The 21,922-nt window shown below is 44.9% G+C and overlaps 1 protein-coding gene, 1 long non-coding RNA gene and 1 pseudogene across 3 annotated transcripts in view; 1 reads left to right on the top strand and 2 right to left on the bottom strand.

Moving 5' to 3' along the window:
• Cd14 (CD14 molecule) overlaps positions 1–12,960 on the top strand; it is a 31,825-nt gene extending 18,865 nt beyond the window's left edge. For both annotated transcript variants that reach the window (XM_087593320.1, XM_087593319.1), the window contains exon 3: positions 12,752–12,960. In XM_087593320.1, coding sequence (XP_087449446.1) covers positions 12,752–12,817 — 66 coding nt within the window. In that variant the 3' untranslated portion in view covers positions 12,818–12,960. The remainder of the gene's footprint in view (positions 1–12,751) is intronic.
• Positions 3,367–4,012, bottom strand: LOC147999735 (flavin reductase (NADPH) pseudogene; annotated as a pseudogene).
• Positions 4,201–9,026, bottom strand: Blvrb-ps1 (biliverdin reductase B, pseudogene 1). The gene is made up of 3 exons (XR_015642893.1): positions 8,780–9,026; positions 7,529–7,687; positions 4,201–5,436 (listed from the first exon to the last, which is right to left on the bottom strand). It is a non-coding gene; the product is annotated as a biliverdin reductase B, pseudogene 1 (long non-coding RNA).
• Positions 12,961–21,922: the final 8,962 nt, after the last annotated feature.

The raw sequence follows: 21,922 nt of genomic DNA, 5'->3' as shown, positions 1-21,922 counted from the left end.
AAAAAAAGAAATTCAAGGTCATATTCAGCTGTGTATTGAGTTTTAGGCCACAAGAAGATCTATAAGTAAGTTAGTAAGTAAAAGTAAAAAATGAAATGCTATCCTTTTCCTGCTCTAGGTCTACATCACAGTGCCCCAAGATATCTGCTAGATATCTTAAGTCTCAGTCAGCAAAGCCGCTCACCCACTTTGCTCCATCCCATATCACACTGCCGAAGGCCTCTCTCTGAGCCTGGCAGCAATCTCTCTACCTATCTAGTTCCCAAGGCAGGTTTCCCTGCCAGACACACATCCTGATTCCGTGGTGGCCCAGTGTCTCCAGCCACCACACACTCTCTTACACTTAAATCACTACATGAAAGAACACACAACACAATAACCTTTGATCCAAATGATAAGATATAATTGCCCACCTAAAGATACAAATCCCAATACGCAACCATCCCTCAAGAACATTCATAACGACCTGAAAAGGTACAGCGTGGACTCTTAACGTCAGCCTCCATGCTGTGCTTCCATGGCTTCTCTGCTGTCCCTCCTCTTCCTTCAAACTTCTTACCCGCCCATCCTTCCTTCTCATCCAGTGACAGGCCTCCTTCTATCCTGTACCTGCCCCTCACCTGTACTTTACAAATTCAATGGGGAGAAGGTTCTGGTGAAGTCACCTGAGTCCTGAAGATGTGACTAAGCAGCCATCCTTGAGGCAGTGAAATTAGCATCAAAATACAGATAACTCCAGGGCAAACCACAACATTTTATAATGAGAATTTGTACCAAAATGTTCATATTTGTGATGCATAAAAGAAAAAAGACTCTAACTCTTGGTATCTTTTCCTCAAGAAATGTTTTGATCTCTCTTCTTCTCATTTAACAGTAGTCTAATCTAAAAGAAGTCTAGCTTGGAAGAGAAAGGTCTAATCTAAGTGATGTCTAATATAAAAACAGGGGCACCCTGTCTGTATATTGAGTACAGCAAACACAGGAAGCAGAAGGGGTGAGAAACTTTTATCTTAATCAACCTTAAAGGCATCTCATGAGGGATAAAATCATTCTTCGGGACCACCTGTCTGAGAAAAGCACACAAAGCCACACCAGATATCACTTTATACCCACGTGGCATTTCCAACATTTTGGAGTTCTCTAGGACATCACTTCCAATGCTTCGTTGCTTCCAGAGAATGGTCTCAGACTTGGTTGTCACCACATCTCATGCATACATGTTGTTCTGAGTCAGAGACATGGATGGTTCACCAAGGAAATGTACAGAATATGGTACAATGAGAGCTGTGTGCTCACCTGTGCTTGGAGGAGTTGATGGCATTGGAAAATATACTAAGATTGGTCGCATCGTTTTTCCTAGAGGCCATATAATTCCAAACAGGTCAAAAACACAGTATATAAGCAGAATAAGGGCTTAGTTATAAATGATCAAAGCACATTACTAAATTTGGTTGAAGTTGGGCAAAAGCTTGATTTGTAAAAGCGAACTTTAAGAAGCATTTTTCAGGAAAAAAACATTGCCACACATTTTAGCATTACTCTCAATGGCAAAAACTTGGAAAGAGGGTTGGAGAGATGGCTCAGTGGTTAAGAGCACTGACTGCTCTTCCAGAGGTCATGAGTTCGATTCCCAATAACCACATAGTGGCTCACAACCACCTGCATTTGAATCCAATGCCCTCTTCTGGTGTGTCAGCACCATATACATATACAATGATCATATACATTAAATAGATAAATATTTTTTAAAAAACTTGGAAAGGATTCAATCAGCAGTTGAGTGTGTTGTGAATTTTGTGCTGCTTGTGTTATGTTAATTATGGTCCCCAAAATTGCTCAAGCTGCTGAGGGACCCTGCCCCCAGCTGGTTTTGACTGGTAAATAAACTTGCCAGTGGCCAAAGGCTGAGCGGGGAGAAAGAGGCAGGACTTCAGGATTTCTAAGCAAGGGGCTGAGGAAGGAGCATGAAGGGACAGTCTCTAAGCCTGGGAAGAGAGAAGAGAGACATGCCGAAGAGGTGCAGAGGGCAGAGAAAATAGATGTCAAGTAGGTGCCAGGGAATGCAGCCGAGGGGCTGCAGGTCTGGGTCCAGGGTAGCAAAGATGGAGTAGAGATTTTAGTGAGTAATTGTCCCTGCCAGCGGGGACCCAGTTATTCAGGGTCCCGAAGAGGCTTTCTACCTGTGGGCCAAAATGGGGGTGAAGAAAAGAAGAAGACCAAGCAAAAGTTCTGTTGTCAAGGTCTCGTTTATTGGGGTGAACGTTACAGCTTTTAAGGCTTTCAGGTAGGGGGAGTGTCCTTTGTGAAACACAGAGGAGAGGGAGGTGCAGATATAGGTAGTGATAGCTGGAGGCAAAGAGGTCAGGCGGTAGACGTTGAGGTCAGGCGGTGGAGACACTGGGTGTTGATTCAGGAGGTAACAGGTATCTGCTATGGGAGCTGAGGCATCCCTTGAATGTTATCTTCCTGTGCCGTAAATTCATGGGAGAGGCTTTCATTCAACAATCTTAAGACTTAAGGCAGTCATCTTAGGGGTGGGTCTCTGTAGCCAAACAGCCCAGAGTCACCTAGTCACTTTGAACCCTGCAGTTCAAAAAGCGGCTAGGCCCAAATCCAATATGGCTCCGTGCAAGTAATAACTCAGGGATATCGGAGGGGAGTGTACTAGCCACACAGAGCTTAGAAGTGGCCCAACCGTTGAGCTATTAAAGGCATATTAAAATATAAAGTGTGGGCCTGGAGAGATGGCTCAGCGGTTAAGAGTCCTGACTGCTCTTCCAGAGGTGCTGAGTTCAATTCCCGGCAACCACATGGTGGCTCACAACCATCTGTAATGGAACCCGATCTTTCAGTGTGTCTGAAGACAATGACAGTGTACCGTGTACTTACATAAAACAAACAAGTAAATCTTTAAAAAATATATATAAAGTGTGTGTGTGTGTGTGTGTGTGTGTGTGTGTGTGTGTGTGTGTGTGTGTCTTTCATTAGGGAGCCCAGAACATTGGTGGGGCCGGTAGCAAGGAGTGAAATTGAGTAGCAATAACTGGGATCAGCTACATGAATACACATGCAGAATGCGGTATATTAAAACAATGGAATATTATCCAACAACTATCCAGAGAAATGGAGTTTTGATACATGTTACAGTAAAATTGAATCTTGAAAATAAATACTCTAAATGAAATAAGGCACACACAAAAGAACATAATGTGGCTTGGTTTATAGTAAACATTTAAAAGATAAAAATTAAGTTAGCTAGTAAATAGTCTAAAAGTTACCAGAGTCTAGAAGCAGGGTAAATAGGAAAGTTATTGTTCAATGAAAACAATGTTCTGGTTTGGAGTGGGGGGAACCATTCTTTTTTTTTTTTTTTTTAAGTTCTTGGCTAAAAATTTATTGATCCGTCCATGTATGCCATTTCTCAGGATGGGACCCTGGGTCAGGGTCCTAGTCATACTGGTGGGAGGGGTAGGTCTTGTGTCTGTCTTACTCATGGGCGGTGAGGCACAGAAGCATGAAGTGGCCCTGGTCATGCTTGGATATGACCCTCGAGGGCCCTTGTCCATCCAGGGTCACTGTGTAGGCCCCGGTTAGTGGTTGGTACCCAATGTGTGGGGGCATTACAGCCACGCATTTCAGACCCGACTCCTGCAGAATCTTATGCATCCTAATGTGGTCATCGGTCAGGTCCTGTAGGCGTGGGAGCACTTGATCGGGTCCCAGAGTAGGAGGGCCAAGGTGCAGGCCACGGCCTTGTCCACTCCATGTGCCTTCATGGCTGCCACAATGTCCCAGGTGCCCTCGGACATTCCTGTAGTGGGACTGAGGTCGTTGCCAATGCCTAGTAGCATGATGACGGCATCCTGCCCAGCCACAGTCTTGTCCACATCGGCTGCCTGCTGAACATCTCCTACCACCATGTGGGCTGGCTGGGGCCCCTCTGACGGCAGCCTGCTGGAGTCTCGAACCAGAACTGTCACCTTGTAACCTGCTTGCACTGCCTGCGCCAGTGTGGTGAGCCCGGTTCTGCCGGTGGCACAGAAGATCACGCTCTTCTTGACAGTCACGTTGCGGGGTCCAGGACCCGAAAAGCTGAGAACTCCGAGGATGCGCGGGAACCCAGTAGCTGCAAGGTGGGGCGCACAGCGGGTTGGGGGGAACCATTCTTTTTTTTTTTTTTTTTTTTTTTTTTTTTTTTTTCCGGAGCTGGGGACCGAACCTAGGGCCTTGCGCTTCCTAGGTAAGCGCTCTACCACTGAGCTAAATCCCCAGCCCCACCTGAGCTAAATCCCCAGCCCCTGGGGGGAACCATTCTTAATAATGGTGATGGCTCCATGAGATTGTGATGTTAAATAATAATGTCACCACATTATACTGTATGGAGTTTTCACTTCATTATAAACATTAATTCAACATGATCAAAATGACAAATAATGAAAAATTAAAAGAGCTGGGTGTGGTGGCACATCCCTTTAGTCCCACCACTTGAAAGGCAGGGGCAGGGGCAGGTGGCTCTCTGAGTCTGAGGCCAGCCTACAGAGTGAGTTCCAGGACAGTCGGGCTACGTTGAAACAGGTGCCTGTAATCCTATCATTTGGGAAAGAAAACAGGAGGATCCAGGAAGGTAAAGCAGTTCCAGTTTATCTAAAGCTACACAGTGAGTTCTAGGCCAGTCTGGTCTCTATGATACCCTGTCTCAAAACACAGCAGCAGCAACAAAATCCAGCAGAGCTGAGATACAGCTCAGTTGGTAGACTGTTTGTCTAGGAGGCAGAAAGCCCTGGATTTGGTCCTTGGCACTGTATAAACTGAACCTGGTGTCATCTGCTTGTAACTCACAGGACTCAAGTGGTAGAACAACTGGGGGTTCAGTTTATAAACTGAGCCCAGGAGGGGCTGGAGAGATGCCTCAGCTGTTGGGAGCACTTGTTGCTCTTGAAGAGGACCTGGGTTCAAGTCCCAGCACCGATATGGTAGTTCACAACCACCTGTAACTCCAGTTCCAGGGGATCTATTCTGACCTCTAAAAGCACCAAACCCTCAATAAGTACATATGTGCACATGAGGGCAAAACTCTCACACATAGGATAGAACAAATCTGATTTTACAATTAGGCACAGGAAGAAATTACCAATGACAGCCCATTACAGAGTAGAATCATTCTGACAAACCCGATCACCGTGCCATTGCATCACGGCTCTGACTACCGAGAGACTCAGAGGCAGTGGTGTGTGGTGTCAATGCCCTGCACAAAGGAATGGGTAGCGTACTAGTCAGGACTCCATTTGACGGCACAAAGTTTCATCATTCCTCCCAGAACAGGGTGCAATTGAGGACTTATGAATGATTTCTGGAATTTTCCATTAGCCATTTCCTGACCACAGCTGAGCTTAGGTAACTGAAGCCACACATAAGGGGAGATGGCTGTGTTTTGATCTATGAAAAGAAAGAATAAAAGGAAGGAGAATGAGGAACGGTAATTCCTGGGTTGCTTGCCACAGCACCCTAGCACGGAGGAGCAGTCATGCTCTGTGTAATCAGTGACTAGAAATAAAACCTTAGTTGGAATTTAGAAATGACTAATCCAACTCATGAGGAGCTGGGTGACTTCATGTGTAGGAAAACTTAAACTCGGGGTTGGGAGGGTATCTCAGCTAACAGAGTGCTTGTCTTGCAACACAAGGGTCTGAGTTTGATTCCTAACACCCACAGAAAAAGGCAGGCGTGGTGGCCTACAATTGGAATCCCAGTGCTGTAGAGGCAGAGACAGGCAGATCCCTACCGCTCGCTAGCCAACAAGGAAAAGCCAATTGGCAAGCTCCAAGCCAGTGAAAGTCCCTGTCACAAAGGAAATGGACACATTCCTGACCCAAGGAACAGTGTATAAACAAAATAAAAGCTAAGTATACAGTTGCACGGTTCTTATTGGCAATGGCTGAAATGATAGGAAAAAAATGAGTCATACTATCTATCACCTGGTGGTTTGAACTCCAGCCTTTAGTCTCGGGGTTTTACTGAAGGAAGGGTGAAACCTCTGATACAGTTACTTAGACGTTGGCTGGCCTGAGTTATGGCCTCAGAGCCCTTTCCAAAGGAAGCAGCATACTGAGGCAACAGCAAAGATTGTTTGCCGGGTCTTAGTAGGGAAAGGATGCAAGGCAAGAAGAGTCAAGGAATCCATCTTTGAGTAGCTGGTTATTAATACAATGGAACTGACAGCCAAGTAGTAGTGGCGGTGCACACCTTTTGTCCCAGTACTCCAGAGGCAGATGCAGGAGGATCTGAGTTCAAGGCCAGCCTGGTCTACAGAGTGAGTTCCAGGATAACCGGGAACTCACTCTCAAAATTAAATAAAATGGAATTGTCAGAAGCAGCAGAAAGACACAGCCCAGATCTACTGTCAGTAACTGTGTGTGTGTGTGTGTGTGTGTGTGTGTGTGTGTGTGTGTGTGTGTGTGTTTCAGTCAACACCTCCCCTCTTCTGCAGCTCCACTCTGATGAAGTCAGATCCTTGGCCATCCTACAGAAGAGAGTTTTAGGATGAATCAGAGTAAAACAAAGTTAGTGATTTTAGTATGTAGAGGCTGCTTCAGGCTGTCAGAGAAAGGAGAGGGGGTGGAGTTAGGAAACAAAATTACACACCCCAAGCACAGGTGTGGGCTTCCCAAGAGGTGCGGTCTTCCTTAGATATTTTTACAGTGGCTATATAGATGATTTTGTGGCTAAGTTATATTGGTTAAATGATGTAATTTATGACAAGGTTTAAATATTAAGTAAAGTTTAAGGAAGGAGGAAAAAGGTGAAAATATACAAAGTGGTTTCTCCCTCCCTCCCTCTCTCTCCCTCCGTCCCTCCCTCCTTCTCTCTTTTTCTCCCCCACTCTCATTCTCTCTCCAGTTCTTATACACCTGCAAGTTAGATTTCAATGTCCAAAAATGAGAATCTAGGCTCAGCCCAGACTGGACTCTGACCCATAAGCTCTCAGCATCCCTCAGAAACCTTGTAAAGTGGGTTTCTGTTTGCCAGGAAAAGCCTTACTTTCTTATCCGGTCCTACAAATCCCCCGCCTCACTCCAGAGAGGGCATCTAGTTCTCTATTAATTCAAGCAAGCCTCCAACAGATCAGAGCCCCTGGCTAGTTCCCCGGCTGTTCCAGCTAACCTACCCTCCTCCCGCCTCAACTTGACTTTATTACCCTTATAGCTGGCAGGACTCTCCTGCCATTTCTGCTAACCCCCTCTGTGCCCTAGAGGTAGTCCTAGCCATCTACACTCTGCTTCTTCTCTACCTTTCCCCTCTGCTCCTCCCAGTCCCCTGAGAGGTAGCCATGACAGACTCCCCAGATACCTCTAGCTATTCTCTCTCTCTCTCTCTCTCTCTCTCTCTCTCTCTCTCTCTCATCTGCAATAAAACCTTTCCCTAATCCTGGGGTGGCTGTTTTTGTGCTTTTTTACTACCGCCTCAATTACACTGTGTACCTAGCATTACAAACACACAGCACTGCCCCACCAGGCAAAATCAAACTCACCAATGTGAAGGTGTTCGTGGTGCTGGGTATCAAATCCAGGACCTTGTGCATGCTAGGGAATCACTCTGAACGACAGCAACAGCCCGTGTTTGTCGATGTTGAAGGTTTTTCCAATTGTAAGATGTTCTATGAGATGCACTGTTAAGGCCTGGAAGGAACCTAATAGGTAAACCACAAACACTCTGCTCTAAGTTTGCTAATTCTTTTAACATTCTTGTTTGAGATGTTGTAACCATCCTGGCACAGTCAGAATGTTCTAAAGAGAACTTTGTGGGCCCTCCCTTTGGCTTTCAGATGAATGAATAATGGTCCCTGTATAAACAGGAATCTCCTGAGAAGTCTCCTACTGGGAAAGGGCTGAGGCCTGATGCCAGCTGGAGGAGAAAGTCACCTCTGAGGGAGTTCTCACAGTTCTGACAATTTGCTAGACGCCCTTGCAGGAAGTACTGGAGCCCAGATGATGGTCAGTGAAAGAACCAACTGCACCCAGAGCAAGCTGGTTAGCTTTGCCTATTTTTTTTTTAAAGATTTATTTATTTATCATGAGTACACTGTAGCTGTCTTCAGACACAACAGAAGAGGGCATCAGATCCCATTACAGATGGTTGTGAGCCACCATGTGGTTGCTGGGAATTGAACTCAGGACCTCTGGAAGAGCAGCCAGTGCTCTTAGCCGTGCTCTTAGCCAGTGCTCTTAGCCACCTCTCCAGCCCAGCTTTGCCTATTTAAACCAAATCCCATGTCAGAATGCACTCAGGCCTTGGTCACTAGAACTTTTATTTGTTCCTCTCCACCATGTGGCTTCATCAAATACACTTTTCTTTTAAATAGCCTTTTTCTATTATATGTCTGTTTAACTGGCCTGTTGAGGATGGCTGACCACACCCAACTTGTTGGCACTGCCAAGGACAAGGCTGTCCCTAATGACTCAGCTAACAGTGGCTTTAGGAAAACACACTCAATCTCTGTAGGCAACTTTGGCTTTGTCAGTAATGTTATAGAATAAATATTTGTCTTGGTTCTCAGTCAGCAGAAACAAAAGCTAAGATCCCACGGTGAGCTTCTTTTCCTTCCCACACCTGCCCCTTTCCTGTTCCCACTTTCTACCTGTCTCAGAGTGAAGAGAATAGATAGGGTATGGTGCCATGTTCCGAGAGGATAGGCAGTCGATGGGAGCCACTTAACGCTGCTCTCTCAATACGATTTATTCACCTTTGTTTGGAGAAATTCAAGACACCAGACCCCACTCACCTGGGGAAAGCCCCGCAACCAAATCCACACAGAGACTGATAACAAAGGGCGAGTCCTTCAGTTCAAACCTTTGTCTTCACCTCTTGCCAACACACAGGATGTGCATGAATGAGGAAAGCAATCAGGGAGTGGAGAAAAGATTTTGGGGATTTCCTGATATTGGAGCCATACGCACGACAGCCTCCCCTAGTGAAGCTCTAGTGGAGACCACAATCAGATCAAGACTGTGTACAAAGGCAAGCAGCACAAAGGCAAGCTTAACTAGGTTGTATATGAAATCGTCGTTTTTTTCTTTTATCTGGGGAGTTTATGGGAACAAATATTACATTTGAATAGGGAACACTTTCCTTACCTAGCATAAATAAAACATAAAGTGTGTTGGTGTCCTAATGGAGGCTGAAGTTGCAAGGGTTAATGAAAGTCTGAATGAAGACTTGTTATTGCCAGGTATGGTGGGTGATTCATGCCTTTGATTGCCTAGCACTAGGGAGGCAGAGGTAATCAGATCTTTATGAGTTTGAATTCAGCCAAGTCTACATTGTGAGACTCAGGACAACTGGGGCTGCAGACAGACAGGGAGATCTGCAGGCTTAGATTTTTTAAAACCTACTTTAGTAAGAATTCTCAAATGCTTCAACCCCCCAACCCCCTTCTAGACCACTGTCCAAAGGTAGGGGAGAAAGATGGTAAATAGGACAAGGGGATGTGAACTTGTTTAAAATTAGTTCTTTGGGGGTGATTCCAATCTCCGTTGTCAGGATACCAGCAGTCCAGTACAAAGAGTATCACCAAGCAAGAATCAGCAGTGGTGGCTCAATCCAGCAGAAACAGCCAGGCATCCACCAAATCAGCATGAGTCAGCAGCAGTGACCAGAACCAGCTAGAAAACCAGGAGTTCTCTGCTGTACCTCTCTCAATGAAGTTAAGATCAGTGAAGTTCTACAAGACTAATGAAGCATTGCATAGCTAGCTCTACAAGTGCCCCCCACCCCATCACTGTCTGTGGGACCCTACTTATCCTCTCTCCAAACATCATTGTGTCCTCTCATGGATCTTCTTCGGCAAAGCATCACATGAGTCTGCATCACATCCACTTAAGTGAACCTATCTGAACATCACAAAAACCAACCAAACAAAAGAAGACCTGCTATATTTTGCTGGATGTGGTGGCACACTTTTTTTTAGGATTTATTTTGTGTTTGCTTGCCTGCATGTAATGTGCACCATATACATGCCTGCTGCCCTGAAGGAGTCCCTGAAACTGGAGTTATAACCGACTGTGAGCCGACACTGGGGGGGGGGGGGGCTGGGAACAGAATTAGGGCATTGCACAAGAGCAGCAAGTGCTTTTCACCATATCTTTCCAGTCTCTGTGATCCATGTTTTAACACTCTGGAGGCAGAGGCAGGCTAATCTGTGTGAGTCAGCCGGGTCCACATAGTGAAACCTTGACAGAAAACAAGCAGAACCTACCAACATGGCTGGGTTTGGCTTGGACTTGTGATCTAAGCACTGAGGAAATTGAATGAGGCAGGGGGATTGCAAGTTCAAGACCAAACCAGCCTGTCTACATGGTGAGTCTTAGGGTTTCTACTGTTGTGATAAAACACCACGACCAAAAAGCAAGTGGGGGAGGAAAGGTTTATTCAGTGTCTTAGAGTTTTATTGCTGTGAAGAGATACAATGTCCAAGGCAAGTCTAGAAAACATTTAATTGGGTCTGGCTGACAGTTTCTGAGGTTTAGCTCATTATCATTATGGCAGGAAGTAAGGCAGCATGCACACATAATTTTTTTAAATTTATTTATAGGAAGAAAGGGAGAAAGGGAAGAAAGGAGGGAGGGAGGATGAACTAGGGATACAGGTCAGCTGACTAGAGGTACAGCTCAGTTAGTAAAGTGCTTTTACAGCATGCTCAAAGCCCTAGGTTGTATCAGCATCATCTCATATGCCAAGCATGGTGGCCCTCAGCTGCAATCCTAGCACTTGGGAGGAAGAAGTAGGGGGATCAGAAGTTCAAAGTAAAGCTCTGATCTATATGGATTTGGAGGCCAGAATAGGCTACAGGAGACTGAGGGGGGAGGAAGGAGGAGGAGAAGGAAGAGGATGAGGAGGAGGAAGAGGAGGAGGGGGAGAAGGAGGAGGAGGAGAAGGAGGAGGAGGAGGAGGAGGAGGAGGAGGAGGAGGAGGAGAAGAAGAAGAAGAAGAAGAAGAAGAAGAAGAAGAAGAAGAAGAAGAAGAAGAAGAAGAAGAAGAAGAAGAAGAAGAAGAAGAAGAAGAAGAAGCAGCAAGAGAGAGAGGAGAGGCAGAGAAAAGAAGCATTACAGATAACTAATAAACTAATGGCTGATAGGAGGTAGATGTCAGTTTACAGCAGGAGCCGGTACGTATTACCCAGTGGTGACTGCTGGAATTTTGAGTCAGAAAATTTTCGTTTGTGGAGAAATTCCTAGTTTGCTCTTAGACATTAAGTGACACTTTCCCTAGACTTGAAATGAACTATTTTAGAGGTGTTGGGGAAACTCTGCTGGGGACAGCATATGATGACAGGAACTGCCAGCAGCAGGCTGGAGTGGAGACATCTCAGTAGCTCTTTGTTAAAAAAAAAAAAGTTGTTCCCATTTCTCTTAAACTTAGTCTTGGACAACGGCTGTTTCATTTGTGCATGACTGCTTTTCAGTTGGCCTTGGTTTGCATAAACTCTATTATATCTGACTTTCCTACTTCTTTCTCCTTCTGCTTTGGTGAATTCTGTGAAACTAGATGTTCCTTGATGTAATGATTCTTAAACAATTAAAAATAGAGGCATAGGGGCACAGCACAGCACAGTCCTAATGGCCCAGATGCACGCTGTGTATTATCATCTTGGAAACAATGTAATAACTGCACAATGGTAGTTCCAGATTAATGCTTGACTTGCAAAGAAACTTTGAAGAAATTATTAGAAAATGAATTAGAGCCAACATTGGGACCTCAAGAAAGGAAAAAGTTATTGAAGTTAGGAAATAAGTTTTACATAACATTTGAGAGTGGTTCCTGGATAAGGAAGTATAGAATATATAAAATTATATACTAGGAAAACCAAGTCAAAATACTGGAACTTTTACAAGAGTCATTGTGTGCAAGGAACAGAAAGCTAGCAGAACTACTGAGTTAAGGGTTAACTTGATTCTTTCTGGCCACTGCCTGGCAGCTTCACCCCTGTCATTTATCATTAGAGCTTCACAAGAAAATGCAAGTAGCTGACCTCGGAGCTCTGAACTCTGAAGTATAATAAGTCAAAAGTTAAAGTTTAAATAATGATAAGTTTGGAATTATTATGATTTTGGCCACAGGCCTGGGAATAGGGGAAGTTTGAAACTTTGGGGAAACAATTGTAATTCTTAATTCCTTATGGGATGTGGTTATTCTTTTGCATTTGATTTGGCAATGATTATACAATGTCTTTTTTCTACCTGTTTTTGGATTATCAATAAAAGACTGGGGCAAGAGAAATGAATGAGGGAGCGAATGTGAAAACAAATGTGAGAGCGAGTGAGAGAGCATGAGAAGAGAATGTGAAGAGTGAGTGGAGAGAGAATGTGAGGTGTATATGAAGAGTGTGTGTGTGAGTGAAAGGAGAGTGCATGTGGTGTGTGTGAGGTATGTGTGAGGTGTGTATGAAGAGTGTGTGTGAGAGTGAAAGGGTAATGAACAGACGTGTGCGTGAGTGTGGGAGTTCGAGAAAAGAAAAGTGCAATGGAGAAAAGCAGAGTGCACAAGAGAATGCAGAATGCGTGCAGCCTCAAGCTGCGAGAGAGAGAGAGAGAGAGAGAGAGAGAGAGAGAGAGAGGAGAGAGAGAGAGAGAGAGAGAGAGAGAGAGAGAGAGAGAGAGAGAGAGAGAGAGAAGAAAGAGTAACTTTAAGCCTTGAAATTGCCTACCAGCTTGTACCCAAAGAGTGGTCTGTGTATATTTATTTATGTGCCTTCCAGATATCCCTGCTTCCAGTTGAGAACTCCGATCCTGTGTCGAGGCTGGACGCTGGCAAAACCCTCTAATGGACAATGAAGTACCTAAAAACAATCTTTGACAAAAGGCAAATGGTTTGTATAAGACCATGCTAGTGGGAAATTGCACGGAGATGCTGTACTCACTGTGTTCTTTAGAAAATACAAGTTTCTTGTTTCTTTTTGCTCCAAAACTGAAATTGGGCCTGAGATGTTGCCAGATTCCATCACTATCTGGCCACATCCTCTGTCCAGTAAAGAGCTGCTGGTTTATAATAGCACTTCCAAGATGGCCACTCAGCATCTTTTCTGAGGAAGCCATGCTCTGATCTAAGACTGAAGAACCAGATCAACTCAGATTCTTTAAGGAATGCTGTTCATGCCTACTTTTGGATTTCACTGAGTTCTTCCTGAAAATGATTCCTACTCATAGGGTCAGACAGTGAGGAAAAAATTGAAAGCTAGCTGATTAAAGGCAAATCACTGCCAGGCCACATGAGGTAGAATGATGTCCAGCTAAGGACCAACCTAGGCTACATAGTAGGTTCCAGGCTAGCCTGGGCTACATAGCAAGATTCTGCTTCAAAATAGATAAATAGCAGGTTGTGGTGGCTTAAGCTTTAATCCCAGTACTCATGAGGCCGAGGCAGGCAGATCTCTATAAGTTTGAGGACAGCATGGTCCCTGTCTCAATAAAAAAAAAAAATGCAAAACAAATGAAGGAAGGAATGCCTCTATGGAATTCACCATTTAAATTTGAAAGATTAGCATATAGAGGAGCTGGAGAGACGATTCAGCGGTTAAGAGCTCTGGCTTCTCTTCCAGAGGAAGAGGTTTGGAGAGCAGCTCACAACTTTCTATAGCTCCAGTTCCAGGGGATCCAATGCCCTCACACAGGCACCCTTACAGGCGAAGCACCGACATGTATGAAATAAAAATAAAGGAAATTTAAAGTAGAATGCAGAGAGTCGAGTGAAGTTCAGTAGAGCAAGTTTGTAAAACTGGAAATAACTTTCCCAGCATGTTCACCTGAGGTGAGGAATTAGGAGTATGAAATGAGTTAGTGTACACAGACTGGCAGGCATAGAAACTGCCCAGCGCCCTGGGGCAACTTCCTTTGGAAAAACCAAGTGGGCTTCTTAAAACTGCTTGGCATTCAGTGTCTCCCTCCCAGTGAGTAATTCAGGGTCAGGCACTTCCTGGTTGGAGAGAATAAACAAGGTTGAGACAACACTGGGCACACAACCAACAGACTGTGGTTGTCAGTCTGTTCTAAGGCAGTCCGTCCAAGGGGACCCCGCCCCCCGTTTGTATTGTCTGTTGTTCATACTGCCAGGTCCAAAGGAAACTTCAATTCCTTAAACTCCAAAGGTGCTCCAAACATCCAGAAATGAGCTCAACCTGGTGGAGTTGTTAAAAGCCAGCGTTTCTCAGAAGTCATTTTTCTTACCTCCTGAAAAAGGCACATGTGGCTCTCCATCAACATGACCAGGGGCACCTGCGCTGGCCTCCAGGCTCCCTCAGTCCCTAACAAGTACTTGTTAGACATTTCTTCCTTTCTTTTTCTTTTCTCTTTCTTTCTTTCTTTTTTTATTTGTTTTTGAGACATGGTTTCTCTGTGTCATCCCCGCTATCCTGGAACTCCCTCTTCAGACCAGGCTGGTCTCCAACTCAGAAATATGCCTACCCAGAACTGTGTGTGCTACCATCGCCTGGCTACTCGTTACACATTTTCAGTGCCCCAGCCACCAAGTCTCACTATTTGCACTCTGCCTTCTCTATTCTCTACCCTCTACCATTCTCCCCAACTCTCTCAGGAGCCCTAGCCAGGTCCAGTCAGAGTCAGCTGACCATCTTCAGTCTGCTCCCTTTTCTCTCTGCTCTTGACTCATCCAGGTATCTCTCTCTCTCTCTCTCTCTCTCTCTCTCTCTCTCTCTCTCTCTCTCTCTCAGGATATATGTCTGTGTATGCACAGATTTCCAAAATTATATCACAGCCCAGCGGTCAATCAAGGTAAGGAAGCATCCTAGTTCTTCCTGTAGAGATCAACCCCTGCCTCTGTGGGCAATGATGGGACAAAAACCAAGTTCCGTCCCGTCACCCTCAGTGCCCTGGGGAATACCCCTGCTCTTTCAGAGACCTTGACTTGAGCCAAACCAGAGTGGTGGTTTCTAAGGAGAAAACAGCTTCAGGTGTCACCACTTTGAAGCAGAGTTAGGAGCTTGAGCAGGAAGATTATGGAAGAAAGTGATGCCTGTAGGCCTGTATTTTTCAAAACCTACTTTAATATGCATACTTAAATGTTTTAACTTCCCTTCTAACCCACCGCCCACCAGAGGTAGTGGGAAGGAAAGGTTACTAGGGCAAAGGAGGATGTGAACCTGTTTAGTAATAGCTCTTTGGGGTAAATCCAATCTATGCTGGATATCAGCAATTGAGTTCACACCAGTCAGCGGTGGTAGCTGGATCCACTCACAAACACCATTCATGAACCAACAATGGCCGTTTGATCCAAAAGAAGCCAGGAGGATCTGCCAATTGGCCTGAGTCCCAGGACTCAGGCAAGAAGCTGCCGAAACACCCCCAGAAGTTCTTTAGTGCGTTTCTCTTTATGAAGTTATGATAAATGATGAGAAGAAAGCAGGGGAAACCAGTGAAGACCAATGTCAGCAAAGCCCAGTGAAGACCAGCAAAGAGCAGCAAGGTGAACCAATGCCACACAGGGTTTGTTGTCCACTGTCTGTTGGGTTATATTTATATCCTTTCCAAACATCACGTGTCCTCTCAAGCATCCGCTCTAGCAAAACATGACATGCCCTTTTTCCAGGCAGCTTCCAGCAAAACCCTACATGTCTGTTCTTAGCAAAGCATCCTCTCAGGTGTCTGCTTCAGCAAAAACATAAGACAGCTTCCAGAAAAGCATCACGTGTCACAACCGAGTCTCCAAAGAAACCAGAAATGTCCACTTCAGATGCCAAGAAGGACATACCCACAGGCTTCCTAAGGAAGAAAAGGTCACTAAGGCATAATTTAAGTATGGGTATTGGCTCCTCAAGGGAGATTCAGAATGAACTGTATTAGCATTAGCCATGAATACGTTCTGGATAGCTCTTAAGTTACATCTCACGAGGCTGCTAGAAAACCTTTGCTCTCTCTTTCCATGAGTGAGATTATAGCATGGCTCAGAGGTGCATTGGATGGAGTTAATGATGAAGTAACACCAGGACACTAGGGTTGCAGGAGGGGTTTAGTCCAATGCTCTTTCCCTGTAAGCCAAGTTTCCGATGAGATTTTAGAGAAGTGTAAATGTACTGATGCTGGAGTTCTTGTTTCTGTGGTGTCCAGGGGCTTCAACCTATTACCTTTGGCTTCTCCACCCAGGACTTGTCTGTTCCCTGACGTAAGAACTCTGAGACTGTTTATTTATTAGTAAATGCCTAGACCATAAGCTTTGGTTTGTTCTCCAACTAACTCATAACTTATTTATCCCTTTTCTTTTTTTTTTAAAGATTTATTTTACATATGTGAGTACACTGTCACTCTCTTCACATGCACCAGAAGGGAGCATTAGATCCCCCTACAGATGGTTGTGAGCTACCATGTGGTTGCTGGGAATTGAACTTAGGGCCTCTGAAAGAGCTCTCGTTGCTCTTAACTGCTGAGCCAACTCTCCACCCTATCCCTTTTGTCTTGATCTGAGTTCAGCTACTTGACTGGTTTCCTCTCCTTGTTTTCTTTTTCTTTTCTTTTCTTTTCTTTTTTTCGGAGCTGGGGACCAAACCCAGGGCCTTGCGCTTGCTAGGCAAGCGCTCTACCACTGAGCTAAATCCCCAACCCCCTCTCCTTGTTTTCTTATGTCTCCTTGGCATTCTGGGGCAGACCTCCCATGTCTCTGACTATTGCACAGAACTCTCTCTATACCTGCCAGATGTTCCAACTCCCATTTCCTGCCTCAGCTCATCGGCCATAAGCTTTTTGATTGACAGGTGATGCTTATAAGAGATTCTTTCTACACAGACAGATTCCGGCATAAGGGGGCCTGCCCCCTTCTAGCCTCTCCATAATTTCCTTGGCCCCCACTTCCATTCTTCTAGATTTATTAAGAGGAACCCAGAAAAGAACACTCGCTAGGGCCTGCTCCTGTCCTGTGGGGTGATTCTTACTCTCATTTTTAATGAATCTATACTTTCATTGCTGCTCAATATCTTGTCCAAACATCGTTCAAGAAACAAACAACCTGGGCATCATATCATGGGCCACCTTGAGATCCCCTTCAGTAACAGTAGTCACTGAAGCAGCACAGGCATCCATTCTTTCACCCTTTGAGGAATAAAGTGTCATAAATAACTACTGTCCTTGTGCCAGGGAGCCTCTCCAGATGACCACTGTGTATAAGATATGACTCACACTGGAGATGACCATTCAGACACAGTATATAGCCAATCGCAAGTTTTTTATTTCAGACACTGGGACTACACTCAGGTATTTGGGGCACCCAAGTGTATCCCTAGGCATTTAGAGCAAGAGGTTTTTAAAGGCAAAAAAAAACCCATATTCTGGTATCTCACTCTGCAACTTCAGGGGAGGGGGTGGGGTGGGGGAGGTTTGCACAAGCAAACAGTTTAAAAGAAGCTAAAATATGTTTGCTGGGCATCTTGACCTCAGGTTCCTAGAATTGTGTTGGATAATTTTCCATAGAATTCCCTCTTTCTTTTTTTTTTTTTTTTTTGGTTCTTTTTTTCAGAGCTGGGGACCGAACCCAGGGCCTTGCGCTTCCTAGGCAAGCGCTCTACCACTGAGCTAAATCCCCAACCCAGAATTCCCTCTTTTTTAAAGATTTATTTATTATGTATAACTATACTGTAGCTGTCTTCAGACACACCAGAAGAGGGCATCAGATCTCATTTACAGATGGTTGTGAGCTACCATGTAGTTGCTGGGATTTGAACTCAGGACCTCTGGAAGAGCAGTCAGTGCTTTTAACCTCTGAGCCATCTCTCCAGCACCCCCATGGAATTCTCTATCAGAGATCAAACTCCAGTTAAATCTGAAATGGCTTCAACCAAAACACAAGAGGAAGGTTAGTGAGATGGATCAGTGGTTAAGAACACTGTGTTCAGCTCTTCCAGAGGACTTGAGTTCAATTCCCAGCATCCAAATGGTGACTCACAACTATCTGTAAAAGGATCTGTTGCCCTCCTCTGGCATTTAGGTGTACGTGCAGGTAGAACACACGCTCATTTAAATAATAAATACATAAGTAAATAAATTTAAGAAAACTAAACTAGATAGATAGATAGATAGATAGATAGATAGATAGATAGATAGATAGATAGGGGTTGGGGATTTAGTTCAGTGGTAGAGTGCTTGCCTAGCAAGCACAAGGTCCTGGGTTCGGTCCTCAGCTCTAGAAAAAAAAAAAAAGACAAAATAATAAATAAATAAATAAATAAATAAATAAATAAATAAATAAATAAATAAATAAATGCAGTGTCCTGCCTTGTCACACCTTAATAGAAATAGACACTTACTTCAGCTGGGTTTTCACATTCAGTGAAAAAAAAAATACACTAATTCTAGTACTCAAAATACCAACAAATGGGGCTGGAGAGATGGCTCAGCAGTTAAGAGCACTGACTGCTGTTCTTCCAGAGGTCCTGAGTTCAATCCCAGCAACCACATGGTGACTCACAACCATCTGTAAAGATGGGCAGCTCATGCCCTCTTCTCGTGTGTCTAAAGACAGTGACAGTGTACTCACATACATGAAATAAATAAATCTTTAAAAAAAAATACCAACAAAAGGTTGAAAAACAAAAGGTAGCACATTGGATAGGCCAGCAAGTTACTTTTTTTTTCTTTATTGTCTTTTCTTTTTCTTTTTCTTTTTTTAACCAAAAATCAAAAGTTACAGTGCACAGTACCTAATAACGGGCAGAGATAAATTTAATGGACATCTCATGTTACATATTCTCTTTAAAGTGAAGGTGGGGGGTTGGGGATTTAGCTCAGTGGTAGAGTGCTTGCCTAGAAGTGCAGGGCCCTGGGTTCAATCTCCAGCTCCGGGGGAAAAAAAAAAAAGGAAAAAAAAAAAGTGAAGGTGGGATAGAGAACTAGAGAAGTCAAAAACAGTTGTTGGGTTTGAAACTTGATGGTCTTGTAGAGAGCCTGGGTTCAGTCCCCAGCACCTATATGGTGGCTCACCCCCATCCATAACTCCAGATCCACTGTATTGATTGGTCTCCACGGACAGAAAGTACACACACGGTACACAGACAAACACATAAGCAAATCAATCATACGTAAAAATAAATCTTGAAAATAAGGAAACAACATTAGCTATAAAACACTTGCCTACACAGAACATTGTTCAGCTACAGGAAGGAAGAAGGCATGGATGCATGGCTATAGCGTAGGTTAACCAAGGAGCCCAGGTTAGCCAAGGAGATGTAGCAAGACTATGGTGGTTTGATGAGGTTGGTCCCCCTAGATTTGAATGTGACTTGCCAGTTGGTAGCCAATGGGGAAGAATTAGGAGGTGTGCCCGTGTTGGGGGAGGTGTGACACTGGCAGTGGATGCTACTTCTCCAGCACCATGCCTGCTGCCTGCACGTGGCCCTCCTCTCACCATGATGATAATGCATTAACCCTCTGAAATTGTAAGCAAACCCTATGCTTTTTTTTTTTTCAAATAAGAGTTGCCTTGGTCATGGTGTCTCTTCACAACCATGGAACACTAAGACATAGACCCTGTCTCAAAATAAAAGAAGAAAGCCAGGGATGGTGGCTTATGCCTTAATCTCAGCCCTCAGAATGTAGAGTCAGACAAATCTTTGTGAGTTCCAGGCCAGCCTGGTCTAGTGAGCTCTGGGTCAGCCAAGGCTAAATGCAATCCTGCTATAGATAGATAGATAGATAGATAGATAGATAGATAGATAGATAGATAGATAGATGCATACATACATACATACATACATACATACATACATACATGCGCTAAATAGATAATAAATACGATAAATATATAATAATAATGTGATGGTTTGTATGTTTGGTCCAGGGAGTGGCCCTATTAGAAGGTGTGGCCCTGTTGGAGTAGGTGTGTCACTGTGTGTGTGGGCTTTAAGACCCTCATCCTAACTTTCTGAAAGCCAATATTCTGCTAACAGCCTTCAGATGAAGATGTAGAATTCTCAGCTTCTCCTGAACCATGCCTGCCTGGATGCTACCATGTTTCTGCCTTGATGATACAGGACTGAACCTCTGAACCTGTAAGCCAGGCCCAGTTAAATGTTGTTCTTATAAGAGTTGCCTTGGTCATGGTGTCTGCTCACAGCAGTAAAACCCTAACTAAGATAGTAAGATATATATGGGGGGTGTGTGGTTAACTCACTGTGGTAGCTTTAAAAATGTCCTGTACAGGCTCATATGGTTGAAACACTTGCTCCCTGGTCAATGATGCTGCTTAAATGAAACCTTTAAGAGGTCGAGCCTTGCTCAAGGAAGTGTGTTACTGGGAATAAGATCTGAAGCTTTGTAGCCTTGCCCTACTTCAAATTCTCTATCTCTGCTTCCTGTGTGTGGAAGAAATGTGATCAGCCAGCTTCCCAGGCTTGTAGCCCTGCTATCCCCACCACACCCACCTCCACACCTCCACACCCCACACCCCCACAATCCCACAAACTCAGACCTCCAGCCCCCACACCTCCACCCCCACCTCCACCTCCACCCACCCCCACCTCCACCCCCACCCCCACCTCCACCCCCCACCCCCTACAATCCCACTCCCCCACAATCCCATCTACGGACACCTCCACCCCTGAAACCTCTACTCCCCACACCTCCAACCCCCACACCCCCACCCACCCAAACCCCCACCCCCACACGTCCACTCACACCCACTCACACCTCCACTCACCTACACCTCTACCCACCCATACCTCCACCCACCCACCCCCCCACACACACCTCCACCCCCAGCTACCCACACCTCCTCCCACCCACACCTCCACCCACCTGATGCTGTAAAAAATTAAAGCCGCTCAAAACTTCCCAGCAGTTCGTGCTGCGCTGGTTGCTACCCACCCCAATGCTCTGGATTCCTGAGTGAAAGACACACAGCCTTATTTTTAATATGCCCTAAACAGGTCAATGGCTGGGCCACTCCCTAATGTCACATGGCTAATGCACACTCCCCTCCGACATTCCTGAGTTATTACTTACTAAAATCTGTATTTTATCTTTGCTACCCTGAACCTTGCTGGGCAGCCCTCCTGAGGGCTACATCTACAAGTCCCATGGCACTCCCTCCTGCACCTTTCTGGTGAGGTCTCCTACACCCTCCTCATGGTGGAATCCTCTTTTCCTCCTCTCTCTGTCCCTTCCTGGGTGTCTTAAAAGTCCCTCTTCTGTCTTCCTGTTCAGTCATTGGCCGCTGATAATTTTTTTGACCAGTCAAAAACCAACTGGGGGGGGGGGGGTTGGGGATTTAGCTCAGTGGCAGAGCGCTTGCCTAGGAAGCGCAAGGCCCTGGGTTCGGTTCCCCAGCTCCGGAAAAAAAAAAAAAAACAAAAAAAACAAAAACAAAAAAAAAAAAAAAAAAAAACCAACTGGGGCCAGGCTTCCTTTAGTCCTAGGTGCGGGAGACAGTAAACAGGGTTTTTGGGCACCATAATTAGCATGAGAACACAAGTCACTACAGCCACCCGCACCCCCACCCACCTCCAACATTATGGAATCTAGTCCTCTGCAACCATAAACCAAGTTAAACTTTCTTCCTTAATTTGCTTCTGGTCACGGTATTTTATCACGGTGACAGAAAAGTAAGTAATTCACTTAATACAGAAGTAAGGAAAGAAAGGGATGAGGGAACAGTCGAAGGGGACAGCTGCCATCAGCTCCTGGTCTGCACACACCACTCCCACACACATAAGCAGAGGATAAAGTATGCCATGTGAGACACATCATATCAAAGAGCTAGCATAAAAAAATACGGGTCATCTTTTAGAAATATGTACAGTATCCTGGAAGAGTGGCACATGCCTAGCACTTGGGAGGCAGAAGCAGTAGGATCAGGAATTCAAGGCCAGCCTCAGCTAAATAGTGAGTTTGAGGCCAGCCTGGGTTATACAAGACCTGTTCGTCCCACCCTCACC

Source organism: Rattus norvegicus, chromosome 18, assembly GCF_021556685.1.
Source record: "Rattus norvegicus strain SHRSP/BbbUtx chromosome 18, alternate assembly SHRSP_T2T, whole genome shotgun sequence".
In the NCBI taxonomy this organism is placed as follows: domain Eukaryota; kingdom Metazoa; phylum Chordata; class Mammalia; order Rodentia; family Muridae; genus Rattus; species Rattus norvegicus.
The sequence above is the reverse complement of the archived record's forward strand: the minus strand, read 5'-3'. Positions and strand labels throughout refer to the sequence as shown.